General features: G+C 35.9%; 1 protein-coding gene across 3 annotated transcripts; it reads right to left on the bottom strand.

Moving 5' to 3' along the window:
- Positions 1 to 835: 835 nt before the first annotated feature.
- On the bottom strand, positions 836 to 14,258 carry FPGT (fucose-1-phosphate guanylyltransferase). 3 transcript variants are annotated; one of them, XM_010591189.3, is made up of 4 exons: positions 13,941 to 14,254; positions 11,907 to 12,074; positions 10,669 to 10,761; positions 838 to 8,826 (listed from the first exon to the last, which is right to left on the bottom strand). In XM_010591189.3, exons 1-4 carry the CDS (start codon positions 14,020 to 14,022, stop codon positions 7,370 to 7,372), a joined length of 1,800 nt encoding a protein of 599 aa, XP_010589491.2. In that variant the 5' UTR covers positions 14,023 to 14,254; the 3' UTR covers positions 838 to 7,369. The 3 variants fall into 3 exon arrangements, with proteins under 3 accessions (XP_064138203.1, XP_010589491.2, XP_064138204.1); XM_064282134.1 differs by having other exon boundaries at positions 7,730 to 8,009; positions 13,941 to 14,255; XM_064282133.1 differs by lacking the exon at positions 10,669 to 10,761 and having other exon boundaries at positions 836 to 8,826; positions 13,941 to 14,258.
- Between the last annotated feature and the right edge of the window lie 656 nt (positions 14,259 to 14,914).

Raw genomic sequence — 14,914 nt, 5'->3', positions numbered from 1 at the left:
TGTGGAAATTATTAAACAGTATCATTAACATCACATGCAAGCAAAATTTTGCTGAAGATCATTCAAAAGTGGCTGCAGCAGTATATGGACAGGGAACTGCCAGAAATTCAAGTCAGATTTAGAAGAGGACGTGGAACCAGGGATATCTTTGTTCATGTCAGATGGATCCTGGCTGAAAGTAAAGGACAGCAGAAAGATGTTTACCTGTGTTTTATTGAGTATGCAAAGGCATTTGTATGGACCATAACAAATTATGGATAACATTGCACAGAATGGGAATTCTAGAACACTTAACTGTGCTGATGAGGAACCTGTATATAGACCAAAAGGCAATCGTTCAAACAGAACAAGGGAATGCTGCGTGGTTTAAAATCAGGAAAGGTGTGTGTCAGGGTTGTATTTTTTCACCACATGTATTCAGTCTGCATGCTGAAAAAATAATCCAAGAAGCTGGACTATATGAAGAAGAACGGGGCATCGTGATTGGAGGAAGACTCATTAACAGTCTGTGTTATGCAGATGACACAACCTCACTTGCTGAAAGCAAAAAGGACTTGAAGTACTTACTGACGAAGATCAAAGACCATAGCCTTCAGTATGGAGTACACCTCAACATAAAGAAAACAAAAATCTTCACAACTGGACCAACAGGCAACATCATAATAAACGGCGAAAAGATCGAAGTTGTCAAGAATTTCATTTTACTTGGATCCACAATGAATGCCCATGGAAGCAGTAGTGAAGAAATCAAAAGATGCATTACACTGGGCAAATCTGCTGCAAAAGACCTCTTTAAAGTGTTTAAAGCAAAGATGTCATCTTGAAGACTAAGGTGCCCCTGACCCAAGCCATGGTGTTTTCAATCACCTCATTATGTATGTGAAAGGTGGACAATGAATAAGGAAGACCCAAGAAGAACTAATACCACTGAATTGTAGTGTAGGTGAAGAATATTGAATACACCATGGGCTGCCAAAAGAACAACCAAATCTGTCTTGGAAGAAGTACAACCAAAATACTCCTTAGAAGCAAAGATGGCGAGACCACATCTCACATACTTTGGACATAAAATCAGGGAGGCTCAGTCCCTGGAGAAGAACATCACGCTTGGTAGAGGGTCAGCAAAAAAGAGGAAGACCCTCAAGGAGTTGGATTGACACAGTGGCTGCAACAGGCTCAAGCATAACGATTGTGAGGATGGAGCAGGACCAGGCAGTGTTTCATTCTGTTGTACATAGTGACCCTATAAGGCAAGGTAGAACATAGGGTCGTCGTAAGTCGAAACTGACTTGAAGGCACCTAACAACAGCAATAGCATTGGGCTTAAAATAGAGGTCGACCTAATGTCGCCTATATGTAAAGGGAAATGTGTGTTTTAAAGAGATTGCAGGCTATCACTAGGCAAAACCGTAGAATGTTATAAAGTGTTATGAATTATCATCCTAAAAGAGAATCCTCAAGGAAAGCAAAATAGGGTATCAAGCCGTTGCTGTCGACAGTGACCCTGGAGGGCAAGGTAGAACTACCCCATAGGGCTTCCAAGAAGCAGCTGGTGGATTTGAACTGCGAACATTTTGGTTAGCAGCCCTATCACTTAACCACTGCACCACCAGGGCTCCAAAATAGGATATAATGCTGATTAAATCAGTAAAGGAATTTTGAAATGGTCACATTTCTTTTCTCTCAACATCCAATGCAGCTCAATCTTCTAAAATATCTTTTCTTTCCAGTTTTTCCACAACTTCGCCTTCAGCCGCAATTATAAAAGTCAGTTTGTTTTTACTGCATAAAAGAAGGGGCTATGCCACTTAAAAAAATAAAAGGTTATTGCATTAATCTAGGTAACAATGGGTGGTAGCTTGAGTAAGAATTGATGAAGTGGATGGATTCTGGCTATGTTCTCAACGTATAGATGACTTGACGAAATGGAGAGAAATCATGTGAGGAGGCATGGATGATTTCTAAGTTTTTGTCTTGTGGAATTCAGTGGATGGTTGGGTCATTTATTGAGATGCAAAATATCATTGGGTTGATAGAAGATAAGAGCTCTCTAAATGGAGATGCCTATTGAACCTTTCCAGTAAGGGAGAGATATGAAGCAGGCAGGTGTATATACAAACCTAGAATTCAAGGTTGGATACATTATAATGGCAAGTGTAGACAACTTCAAAAATATGTAAATGAAACACATGAAAGTCTGTATCCTGATGAAATAGTATGGCTAAATTCTGTTTGCATTGTTGTTTATTTTTTGTGTTATGGGAAATCACAGCATATTTGTAACTTGGAGCTAGGGAGTGAGAAAAATTCACCTTAAGAAATATGGAGTTTCTCAAATTGCCCCTTCTTTCACTGAACTCATAGCAAATATTCCTTTTGTATTTAAAAACCAGCAGTTGTAACAAATAGAAAAATAATATTTCTCTACAACTCATATTTCTTTCTTTTTTTTTTTTTTATCTGCTAGCTTCCATATACAGCTCTTTGACTGGGTAATAGTTAATTAGAAGCTCTATCAACTTTAACCAATTATAATGAGTGATGATCCTTCTTATTACATTTCATTAAAAATTGATCGAAGTGATATATAAGTAGTGGATTTTATAATTTACGACCTCCTCAGTGTGCCTGTATATTAAAACCTGCACTTGGGTCACTTGTTATTATCATAGTTATTTCTTTGTATAGGAGAAGTTTTCTAGTTAAAGATTTTACTAAAAATGTTTGAAACTTCTCTGAAGAACAGCATATTGGTGGATATAATTTATTTTTTCAAACCTTGAGGCTAAAAATAATAGGAAAGAAACCAATCATGTAAAACTTCATTTAGCAGCACATTTCTCAACCTGCAAATGAAACGAACACTGACTTGATTTCAAGAGTGGCGTCTTAAAAGATTTTTGCCTCAAGATGTAAATATTTTAATTCTTTTCTGAGTGATGCAACACTCCTACAAGGAAGAAGTAAATGAAAACTAACTTGAACCATCTAAATGTTCTGCAAAGAGAGAAGTGTGGATACCAGTGAGAAAAGAAAATTTTGAAAGATCACTCACATGCCTAGGTTACTTAGCTACAAAGTGTTCACTGTGACAAAGATTTTAAAAGCCTTGAAGGAGGCTGGAGATTCAACAAGCAGATCAGTAACACATCATAAAACAGTGCCCAAAGAATACAGACATTAGAGTTTAGATTGTTTCAGCGAAGCACCAAAACACAATTGAAGGAATATAATTCTGGCACAGATAGCTGGGAAATGACAGTAGCAGATGGATTGCACTAGTCTGCAGCAATCAGAAATGAATTGCTCTGTTTGAATGGTTGAATTTTATACTTTGGGAGGCTAAGAGAGGCCCTGTAGCCAGAGGCTTCTAAAAGATAAACTATTTGTCCAAGCAGCCCAGGAGGAAACATTAGCTGTTAGTTTTAATCACTTACTTGAATCGGCAATAACACTCTTGAGATGAACATCTTTAGACACAAATGTCAACAATCAACCTGCTTTACAGGTGGATGATAACAGTGACTAACTGACAAACATCTTCCTCTCAGTTCTCCAAAATATCAATATTGGAATGGAATCAAGGTTTATTATCTGTTCACTAAAGAATTGTAACAAGACCCAAAACTGTGGTTTACTAGCCTACAAATGGGCAAGTTTGAACAATGTGACAAGTATGGTTTGTTGTGGCTCATGTATGTAGCCCTATCAGGCCCAGGAACTAGTACTCTCCCACCAGGGATTAGCATTAACTTGCCCTTTATATATATACATATATAAATATAAAATCAGATATTCCCGTGAAAATAGATAAAAGGGAGCATGAAGAATGCCAGTACACAGAGTTTAGCACACTGGTATTGGAGAATGTAAACCGCCCCTGACAAAGTTCAATACAAGGAATATTAGTAGTACAATTACACCAAGTATAAACAGTAGAAGTTGTGTTCCATTAACCTCAACTGAAATTGGCTTTGTCTTAACACAAATTCTAGAGCGCAAATGATTTAAGTTAAACTAAGAAGATAATGGTTGCTTTATTTCCCTGACACTAATGAATTAAAAAGTTGTCTTCCAAGTGAGTTTAAAAAGTCTTCCTTTCTTTAATAATTTAGTTCCTGATACAGATGAAGACTTGTGTGTTTTTATCTAACTCAACAATATCAACAAAAAGTTCATCTGAAAGTCTTTCAGTTTTTAGCAAACTAATAGCAAGTGCTTTTTATTTTCCTTCTCCCTCTCCCTTTAATTCTGCTATGAGTCAGAATCGACTCGAGCGGACACAAGAAGAACAGAGTAAGATGCCTGGATTCTGGGTCTCCAAGCTGCTCAAGTCCAGGGGGCACTATTCACCTCATGGTGTACTGAATGGCACAGCCGATCTTGTGAGGCGCACAGCCTACCAGCTGTATGCGACAGCAATGCCCACATTTTGCGCCCGGCCAAGTTTTGATCTGGCTCTATTGCTGAATTTGGTAATCTTTATATAATTAGGAGTATTGCTCAGACAGAAGATAAATGGATAACTACAGGTTGTGGAAATTAATTTTGGATATATGGCATCCTATTTTTGTGACTTTCAGTATATCACTTGGGTTTTGAAGCTTCATTTCAAATTAGTATAAACTGATATACTCTATTTCTGCTTTGTGCAGTTAAGAGAATAAATGCCTGGGATTACTATCAATGTTTTAAATTTTTTCCCTTCTTGATCATTATCTTTAGCTCATCAATAAGTTTATGGAATATAGTTAGTTACAAATAATGGGAGTCCTTTACAAACTTTGAGAGTATATGATTGAAATACAGTTATAACGAGGCCTCCTATAAAATCAGGGGAAACATTTAACTTCATACTTATACATGCAGGCCTCAAACATACACGTGCTCAACCATAGCAACCATTTTGAGGATGGCACAGGACCGCGTAGTGTTTCTTTCTGTTATACATATGGTCGCTATGAATTGGAACTGACTTGAGGGCATCTAACAAAAACATGCAGTCCTAAATTGTTTAGTGTTTTTAAAATTCAAAAATAGATAAAACCAAATATGATTTTTTATTGGGAGCCTAAATGGCTGAAAAAAATTGTGATTGTTACTCATCAAAAATACTCTTTTTTTTTTCCTATCATCATGTACACCAAACTTTAAGGTGGAAATTAAGATTGACCTTTTATTTTTTTTTTCTAGAACTTTTTAATAAGATACACTTACCCTGTACCTGTTTCTGTTGATTCCAACTTACAGCTAGATTAGATTTCCTCTAATTCACTGTATTTTTTTCCTCCACATTTTAATATCTCTGAAAAGAGAATGTGTTTTACAATTGATAGTGTTTTACAATAGCTATTGAGTCAGAATCAACTCGATGGCACCGGGTTTGGTTTTTTTGGTTATTAGCCAGGAAGCAATAGTCATTTCAAAGCAACTAGAGTTCATTCATTGTGCAGGGTTATGATTAAAACACTGAGCATTAATTTTTCAGAAACTTCCTGCTGACTTTGAATAGCAGCCACCTACCTTCTAGGGACATGTGATTAAACTGAGTCAAATAATGAAACTAGGTTTTGTTAAAAAATGAAGCCATCAGAATCAAAATTTGCAGAACAGATATCTGCACCTTGCAGGAAAATCTAGATAGTAGCCTGGCGGGTCACTCGTAGGAAATGCAGCCTTACCAATATATCTGGGGCACAGAAGGTGTCACTGGGTGGAAACACATAGCTATCAACAACTCTGAGTATTCAAAAGAGTTCAACTCTGAGTGTGCAGTTTCAGAAATGTCTTGACTATAGATTTCACTTCTTTGTTCCATTATATGTATATGCCATAATGATAATGACAAGGATCTCTATCTAGATACATGTAAAAGAGATCTTCAATATACAATAAATATAAAAATTCCAAGTAACAAAGAAAGCATCACGGTGTATTTTATTGGTAGTTTCCTCTTTCTTAATGGTGAATCATATAATTGATGGCACTTTAAATTAGGTGAAGTACAGTACGGAACATTTAATTAAAGACAAACACATGACACTCCCTGAAAACTCTGCGAATTGGTAATAAATGTTAAACAACTACCATACATTTTTACTTTCTCTTTAAGAAAAACACAGAAAAATGGGGGGGGGGAACCCGCACATAAATAGTTGAGGGCCACAGACAAGTCACTTTAGGTTTACCAAACAATTACTTTCATATTGACAAGTTAATATGTAAATATTTACACATGCAATAAGAACTAGTTCTTATTTTAATTTACACATGTTAATTTAAAACACCAAATACTGACAAATCTTATCTCTAAATAATTATTAGACTTTGTTATGAAGACATTTTACATATGTGCTTTACCAAAGCAGGAACACGTAACTTGGGGGTCTAGCCAATTTTTATTTTCAGATGTTCATCAACTGTGCATTATGTAAGTCTTTCTGTTCTTCTGCCTCCCTCCTGTTTTTTTTAACTTCTAGCCAATTATTGCTCCTCAGCAACATTACCATAATGTGCACAAAAAATAAACAATAAAAAGTAAAGTCAGTCCCTCTGGCAATTTAACAGTTCTGTTAAAGAGGTCAATAGGAGGGAATGAGAGTAATGGCCAAAATGAAGTTATATGATTATCAGTATATCTTGATTATTCCTATCATTTTCCCCACAGAAATAATTGTGTATATGTAAGCGTTTTCCTGTGAAATAGAATTTTAAATAAAATTTGTAAGATATACATACATGTCCAAGTTCATAAGCATAAAATAACATATACATCCTCTTCATTTCATTTTGATAAGATGAATAGGTAAGAGATACAAAATTTAACATTAATTTCAAAACTGTTTGTATCTAGTTATCCACTTAAATAATCACAGTTTGTTAAGCACTGACTTAATCGGAACCTGTCAGCAATGCATTTGTTTCTGAAGACCCTATACCACGCCATTTTTATTAGTTCTTCTAAACAGGACTACATTTCTCATGAAAATTATCAGTAAACACTCAGAACTTTATTAAAATCAAAGGTCAAAAGAAAATGGAAAAACTCTAAAGGTACTTTTAGAAAATTATATTTAAACCTATTATGGTATTATATGAACCAAATAATGCTCCACAAAACCATTCGTTTTAAAAGGAAAAATTAATGACAAATATTCAAAAAAAAAAAAGCACACCTTTTTAATTTATTGTGTTGAAATATTAATTCTTCAAAAATGGCTTATCAATATTTTGGGGTTATTAGTGTTATGCTACAGTAATGGTGTTAAAATAAATTTCATGAGTTTACTTCAGTGAAACAAATAATAAAAAAAGACTACAGAAAGCTTCTATATTTGCTATCTTGCTCAATTAAAGGTAAAGTATATATTTAAGATGTCTCTAAATCTGACTGCTTTTTCTTTAAACTAATTTCTTGAAAAATTTGCTCCCTATAAGCTATCATGTCTTCTACATCTTTATAGCCAAGCATTTCTTCAATGGACAACAGCTGATAGCTATTCAGGTTGAATGCTGACTTGTTCTTTACAGCATTTAACATCTTTAAGGATGTTGTAACTGAATCACTCAAAGAACAACAGACTGGGAAAATGCGAGCAGTCCACAGACTTAAACTTGTCATGTTTCCAGAGAACAGTTTCTCTGTAACTTTAAGATTCCAAGAATCTAAGCATGACAGGAGAGATACTCCAAAGAACTGAAGTAACTTTATATCTGACAATGTTTTAACATTCTTCTTTAAGTTGTCTTGCACTCCAAATGCCATGGTTGAATGCTTTAAGTATCCATTCATCTTTAAACTTAAAGAGCACACAAAAGAATATGCAGGCAGGACAGCTTTTGTTATGATATAAGAACCACTAATAATGCAGTTTTCCCCAACTGAAACATCAGGCCCCAATCTGGAATACTCCACAACTGAGCCAGGTGCCACAGAACATCTTGAATCCAGTATACTCTGAATGACACAGGAAGTTTTACCAAAGCATTCTGGTATTGCTGGAACAATGCTAGAAGCTATGAACCGTAAGCCGAGCTCTGATTTCAAACTGCTATCTGATGCCAAATGAAACAAATACTCTTCAGTTGTTCCAATGTGATAAAACTTGGAATTATTAAGAACAACAACATTTAGTGATGTTCCTTTAAGAAGATGAAATATTCTCTGCCTCATATCTATCAACTCTGACTCTTCCTTAGTGACATTTGATGTGTTTCTGGTGTACTCCATGGTTGCTCCAGGTCCCAAAGCCTGCAGAAAATCTCCGTATGCATCTATTTCACAGTTCAGTGTGCCTATTTTTTCATAAAAAGCAAGTAACTTTTTTGCTGATTTATGATCCATGTAAAATAGGCTATCTGTGTAGACATACTCAGTGTCCAATTTAAGAGAAGGAATATTATCCCCAGCAAAGTCCTGCTGAGAAAAATTTCTAGCTCTAAACACAGCATCACATTGGTGCATTATTTCTATACTGGGCTTATGAAGGAAACGATAGCAGCACCTGTACTCAAGGTCTTTACGTTCTGAGTGATCAAAAGGTTCTAAGACAAATACTCCATGAGTGGTACCTACAGTCAAACTAGATGGATGAGCTAAAGCAGTAAAGCCAGGCTTGTCAAATCTAATAAACCCAGATTCTCCAGGACTATAAAGTTCAATATCATCTGCACAGGTAACCAGAATCCCAGGATTCATATGTGAGGGAAAATCAATGTACATGGCTAGTTTTAATTCTAACATCTGATAAATTGGGTTACCAAGAGGTAAAGCCGTGAAAATTTTCCCCAGAGCACTTGCATTAGGAAGGCGCTGACTGTAGCCACCTATAAAATTAAACAAACAAAATAACCACTTAAAAATTTATTATTGTTTATAAAACTTAAAAAAAACCAGGGGCATAAGTTACAATTCAAAATATCTCAAAACATATATAATATGTACAATGTAACTCAGGAGAGAATAATAAATTCTGGACTATAAATTCAAAGTGCAATTTTACTGTAACCATTTGATATACAGTTTCAAAGATTCTAGAAAAGGAAACAATTGCAATGTACTGTAGAGCCTATGAATTGCTTCAAATCAAATGTATTAACTTGTAAAAATGACCATGAGCTAAAATATGATCTAGTATTTACATTTTAAACAATAAGTTACAACCACATTTAAACTCCTACATTAAGGATCTACTTCACAGGAAAAAAAATTGTTATAAAAACTGATATATCATTCAAAAATATAATTATCTATTAAGTAGTAATTTCAAATACAGTATCTTTACTACAGACACTTAAAGGACATAAAAGTACATTTATTTAAAAGCATTTTAAATTTATGCTTGTTTCTGATTTAGACAACTTTTCTTCCTTTAAAATGAACCTAGTAACCTCTTTATTTTTGAAAAGTGTGTTCTCCTAAATACATTAGATATCTTACATTATCTTAATATAATTATACTGAGAAGCAACATGACATATGAGCCAGACAAAAATGAGTTAAAATCCTGGTTCACCATGTTTTAGTTATTTATCTTTGGATAAGTTACTTATCCATTAAATCTCAATTGCCAAATCAGCAAATGCAGAATAATAGTTAATTTATCATGTTCTGTGAGATTAGTAATATATATAAAACACTTGGCACATACTATATTGTTCAACAAAGGAAAGCTAATATTCCAATTTTACCTGTTGAAAAACTAGTCAATAGTAAAGCTTAGCATTATAAGAATTACTATTTTAAACTGTAAATTTTCTGGTGTTCAATTTAAATTTTGCTAAATTGGTAATAATGCTTTTCTTGGAATAAAATTATACATTTAACTTTTTAGTTAGTCTTAAACCTGAAACTTAGACATTTTAGTTTGACATCATCTTTATAAAGAATTATTGCTCTGTAAAAATATGAACTGAAGAATTGGAAAGTGCCTTTGAAGCCATGTCAATGAGTGGTTCTAAAATATGTCCCTAGACTGGTGCCAGTCCATGACAAAATTTCCATGAGCCCCTAATAATATACAGAGAAAAAGAACAGAGGTTTTCATATAACTGAATTTTCCATACAACTAAATTTATTCAAATTTAAAGACTATCCTTTATTTTGAGAGTATGTTTTCCCCACTTTTTGTTTTAAAATGTCCTCTTCTGTGTGCATTCCCCCCCTTATGTACTTATCTGTCAACTCCACGTTTTGCCACCATCTTTTCATTTTTAAAACTTTACATTTTATTTTTAAAACTCTTTAAGGGTTGTACCTTTTGTCCACTAATAATAAGACAAAACATGCAAGACAGCAACTTTTGGCAAAAGTCTTGTCATCACAGAGGTAAACCAGCCTCATCCCCACAAGAAGAACACTCCCTCTAAAGCATTCTCAAGAAACGGTCATATTTTAATGGATTCCGTCTTAGGAAAATAAATTTTTTTTATATACATACCAAAAACAACCTTCATTAAGTTGATGAACTATGTGATCTACAATTTTAAGGATATTTAAATTTTGTAAATAAAATTATGCTTCTTAAAATCTAAACATACCAAGAAAAGCAGGACGTATTTGTTTTTAAAGCAGAGCAGCTTAAAAGACTGAAGGAAAAAGAAAAGTCTCTAGAGTATCAATGGTGAAATACTCAAAAGAAAATGTAAATTACTAAAGAATAACTTTACCAGAGTGAATTAATAGGATGGTAAAGGAATTCCATTTATCTCCATACAGATTTTCCAAACACTGAAGAGCACAAAGTGTTGATCCTCCATTTCCTTAAAAATAAAGTTAAAAAGCACAATTTCATAGAAAGCTACTAAAATATCATAATTATCATTAGATTTAGGTTTTATCACTTTAAGGACATGGTTTTTGACTACCATTAACCAGGCACAAAGACAGCAAAGGCATTAGCAAAAGAAACACATCTCGTTACAAATAAACAATAATGAAACCTAGAAATCAGCCCAAAGTAATAAATGATGAGCTAATATTCTCCTAAGAATAGTAAATGAAAAAAATAAATATAAATTACCAATCGGCAATACTAGAGACTGCATATATAAACATTCACAGGGAGTTACAAATCACAAAATCCATTTAAATAATTCTCCCATATGACAAAATCATGTATTCGTTAGATTTCTTTCCTATAAAGATTTTTAGGACCCACTTTCCTAAAAAACACCTTAAATGTTGACTATGACTAAGTTTGTACAAGTTCTTTATGTTCCAGTTTCTCATCTATACATGGGAATGATAAAAGTACTGAGCTCATAGTTGTGAGGATTAAAACAAGGTTGCATAATTAGAATAGTGCCAACTGGAAACACAGATTTGATATCTTCTGTATCAAGGGGCTTCAGGTTTAAGTATCACATAGAAAATGACCATAAGGGAAAATATGTATTATATTTGTAATGAAGGTCAAAGGACAAGGCTGACCTAAACTGGGGTTTTTAAGTAAATATTCTATAATACTTAAGCCATTAGACTGTGCTCTTTTGCATTCTACTTTGTGGCCCCAGGGGCCAAGTATGTATTTTTCCTGATTTGCTCTCTTAATGTAAATTTCTTTAGAAACTTGAGGGTGAGGAGGGACCTTAAGAGCGCTACTCCTAAGGTCCAAAAGAATATTTATCATCTGAGTAGAGTAAATGTCACTAAAACTCATAAAATTCTCTTTTAAATAACACTCTGGAAGTTCTCACTATAGATCACAATGTGTATGAAGAGCTGTTATGCCTTTTTTTTTTTTCTAAAAAAAGAGTCAATTTAATTTAAATTAAAATTTAAAGGTTATCAGTAGAGGCTGTATATGGAAGGATATATAGTTTATTACATGGAAACCAAAGAAAGACTTTTGTTCAATGATTGCTCTGCCAAAAACCTGTTACAAACTTTGTCATAAAATGCATACCAATTTTAGCTCCAACAGGATCAACAAAAACATGATATTGAACTCCAAGAGGTAACTCTCTTCTTTTCAGCTTTTCTGAGAGCTGTTGCTTATAAGCAAGTTCCTGTCGTTCGTCAGCAGCTGTTATTGCAACAATGTCCCAGAATTCTCCAGCTGCCACAGGTTTGCCTATTTGGAAAAAGAAATGACAAATGTTTTTAGAATTCTCTAGCTGTTACAAGTTGGCCTAATTGGAAAGAAGGGAAAAAAAAATCGGTAACATTTATTATCATCTTCATGATGTATCTTCCACTTTTGAGAGCTGGGGAATAAGTATGATCCAGGAATCCCTGGGTGGCAAAAATGCCAAAGGTTGGCAGCTCTAACCCAGCATAAATCGTCTCGGAAGACAGACCGGGTAATCTGCTTCCAAAGATCATAGTACTGAAAATCTTATAGAGCACTTCTACTCTGCACACATGGGGTTACCATGAATCAGAATCTACTCCAATGGCAACTAACAAGTATGATCAAAGGTCCCTGGGCGGTGAAAATGGTTTGAGCTCCATTGTTTACTGAGCTTGGCAGTTTGAATCTACCTGGCCATCTACTTCCTAAGATTAAAGCCTCTGAAAACCATATGGAGCACAGTTCTACTCTGATACACATGGGGTTGCTATGAGTAGGAACTGACTCACTCAGCAGCAATGGGTTTTAAGCATGATCGAAATAGTTCTAATGAGGATTCCCTACAGTTTTACTCTTTCTATTTAGTTGACTTGCTCCTTTCATGGTCTAAAATCCCACTTAATAGAAATTCTTAAAGATGCTATATTTCTTGATTAAGTGAGGTCCTTTCGACTAATGCTTCAACTCTTAAAGAAGATGGGACAAAGAAATAAATGAATCTTCAGTTTTGAAAATCAGTTTTCATATATCAGGGCCATTTAATATTTGTTGACTTAGAAAGATTCAACGAAGGATCCATTCCTTCAATGCTGCTGTTTATAAATGTGGTTGCTTTCTTTTTTTCTTATCTTATGTTGAACCATGCAAGATTACAAAGGCTGTTACAATATGACATAAAATTCTGGATAACAGAAAAATCCCGATGAACTCATTAAAAGGCAGACTGTACTTTTGGTAGACAGTTGGATGCTCCTGTTTATTGATAAACTAGATGAATAAGAGTTTTTATTATTTAACAAACAGAACTTGCCAGCTAGAATCTAATAGTTTTGAACAATTTACTGCCTTCCGAGTAGTAGTGTCTGTAATTTTTAACCATTGTATCAACAATATAACCAACTTTTATTAAATAATTGTACAGGGAATGGCAAGCAGTATAGTTTTTTTTTAAACTCTTCATATCAAATTTTGTCTTTTTTTTTTTTTTAATCTGTAATACTTCCATGGTTTCTTGATTTTTCCTTTATTTTTCCACTGGTAAGCATTTACATTACAGAACTGGTGAAAGAGCTGAGGGGCAAGGGAGGGAATAAATCAGATCTATTTTTTAAGGGTCTAAACACTATGCCTCAGAACTTTTAGATTTAAAATAACTTTTGCTAATGAGGTAACCAAATGCATAACCTGGATTTTCAGTTTCACTACGCAGGTTAAGTTTCTTTATTTCCCCCCTTCTTCCTGCTTCCTTATTTTATTTTGATACATGTATTACTAGGAATGGGGCCCCGGTGGTGCAGTGGTTAAGAGCTCGGATGCTAAGCAAGAGGTCGGCAGTTGGAATCCACCAGCAGCTCCTTGGAAACTTACCGGAGAGCTCTACTCTGTTCTATAGAGTCACTACGAGTGGAATCCACTCCACGACAACGAGTTTGTTTATTATTAGCAATAAAGTTAGAAAAAGGAAATAGCAAATATAACGTAAATAAGGTACAGTGAGCATAAAAAGTCAAGAATATCCGCTACTCCTGGTCCACCGTCCTAGGCCCGCAGTTGAGAGGGCAGGAAGTGACAGTCCAGCAAATCTCCTGGAGCGTTAAGCACCCTCCCTCTCCATGCCCAGGAAAGTTCGAGTTCCTCCTTCGGTACCTCTCAGCTCTGAAAACTTCCGCAGCTTTCGCTGGGTGGATTCTCGCAGAGCTACGTCTGGAGGGGCCCTTGCGGCTGCCATAGCCCACTTCCACCGCTCCTGGCCGAAGACTTCCAGGGATTCCCCACCGCAGCACCGCACGCATGCGCTCTGGAGTGTAGCCCGTCCCGTGGTCGCAGGTCCTTTTAGCTTCTGCCCCGCCCCTTCCGTGCGTCACTCCTGTAACCACGCCCCCGGGGCGTCTAGGCCCGCCCAGGGAAAGCCATGGGGTGAATCCAGAGTCTCGCCCCGTTTCCCTAGCAACGGTCTCAAAAGCAGATGGCCACATAGCGATCTGACCGACAGTACCGGGTCCAGGACCCTTGTTCCCAACTCAGAAGGCACTGCAGCCCGGCAGACCCGGTGAGTGGCACAGATTAGGTGGCAAAATTGCTAGACCTGACTCGCCGAGGAGAAGACGGAAACGACAACCTAGCTTTCACCTTTTTCTCAAAAAGCCATTTGTCCTCTCCACCTGGTGGTGTGCTTCAGCCGGAGCAGTTAGTTCCCAAGGACCTCCTGACAGTGATTCCTCCCTAGGGTCATCTAGAGCCAACTGCCCCAACCCCTGATCGACATTCAGAGTATGAATATTTAAAATCTATATTCTCTTCGCAACCTAGGGTTTGTGGTTTTTTTGTCCTTGCACCTCCTGGAGAGCAAATCTTACCACTCCTCTCAGTTTTGAGTCGGCTTCACAGACTGTACAGCTCAGCTTTCACGATGTTGCCTTTGGAAGTTGTATGAGATTCAGGGTCCGCAACCAGGCGCCAAACTTGTGGTATTTTGGTTGTTTTTCTGTCATGCTTTTGTATGTTGCATAACCTACTAGAACTTGAGGTAACGTCCTTGGGAATAAGTAAGCCTTGTTATCTGGAGAGTGGAGACCCCCTAAATCTTACAGGGCTTAGCCACAGTAAGGAAAGCTAGGATC

This window comes from Loxodonta africana, chromosome 3 (assembly GCF_030014295.1).
Source record: "Loxodonta africana isolate mLoxAfr1 chromosome 3, mLoxAfr1.hap2, whole genome shotgun sequence".
NCBI classification, from domain to species: Eukaryota; Metazoa; Chordata; class Mammalia; order Proboscidea; family Elephantidae; genus Loxodonta; species Loxodonta africana.
This window is presented reverse-complemented; position numbering and strand designations above follow the sequence as displayed.

Coding starts and splice junctions, on each gene's coding strand:
- FPGT (XM_010591189.3), bottom strand. CDS start 14,022: ATGGCAGCCGCAAGGGCCCCTCCAGACGTAGCTCTGCGAGAATCCACC. Junction 12,075..13,940: donor GAAGTTTTCAGAGCTGAGAG/GTACCGAAGGAG, acceptor TTTTCCAAATAG/GCAAACCTGTGGCAGCTGGA. Junction 8,827..10,668: donor CATCCTATTAATTCACTCTG/GTAAAGTTATTC, acceptor TTAATTTTATAG/GTGGCTACAGTCAGCGCCTT.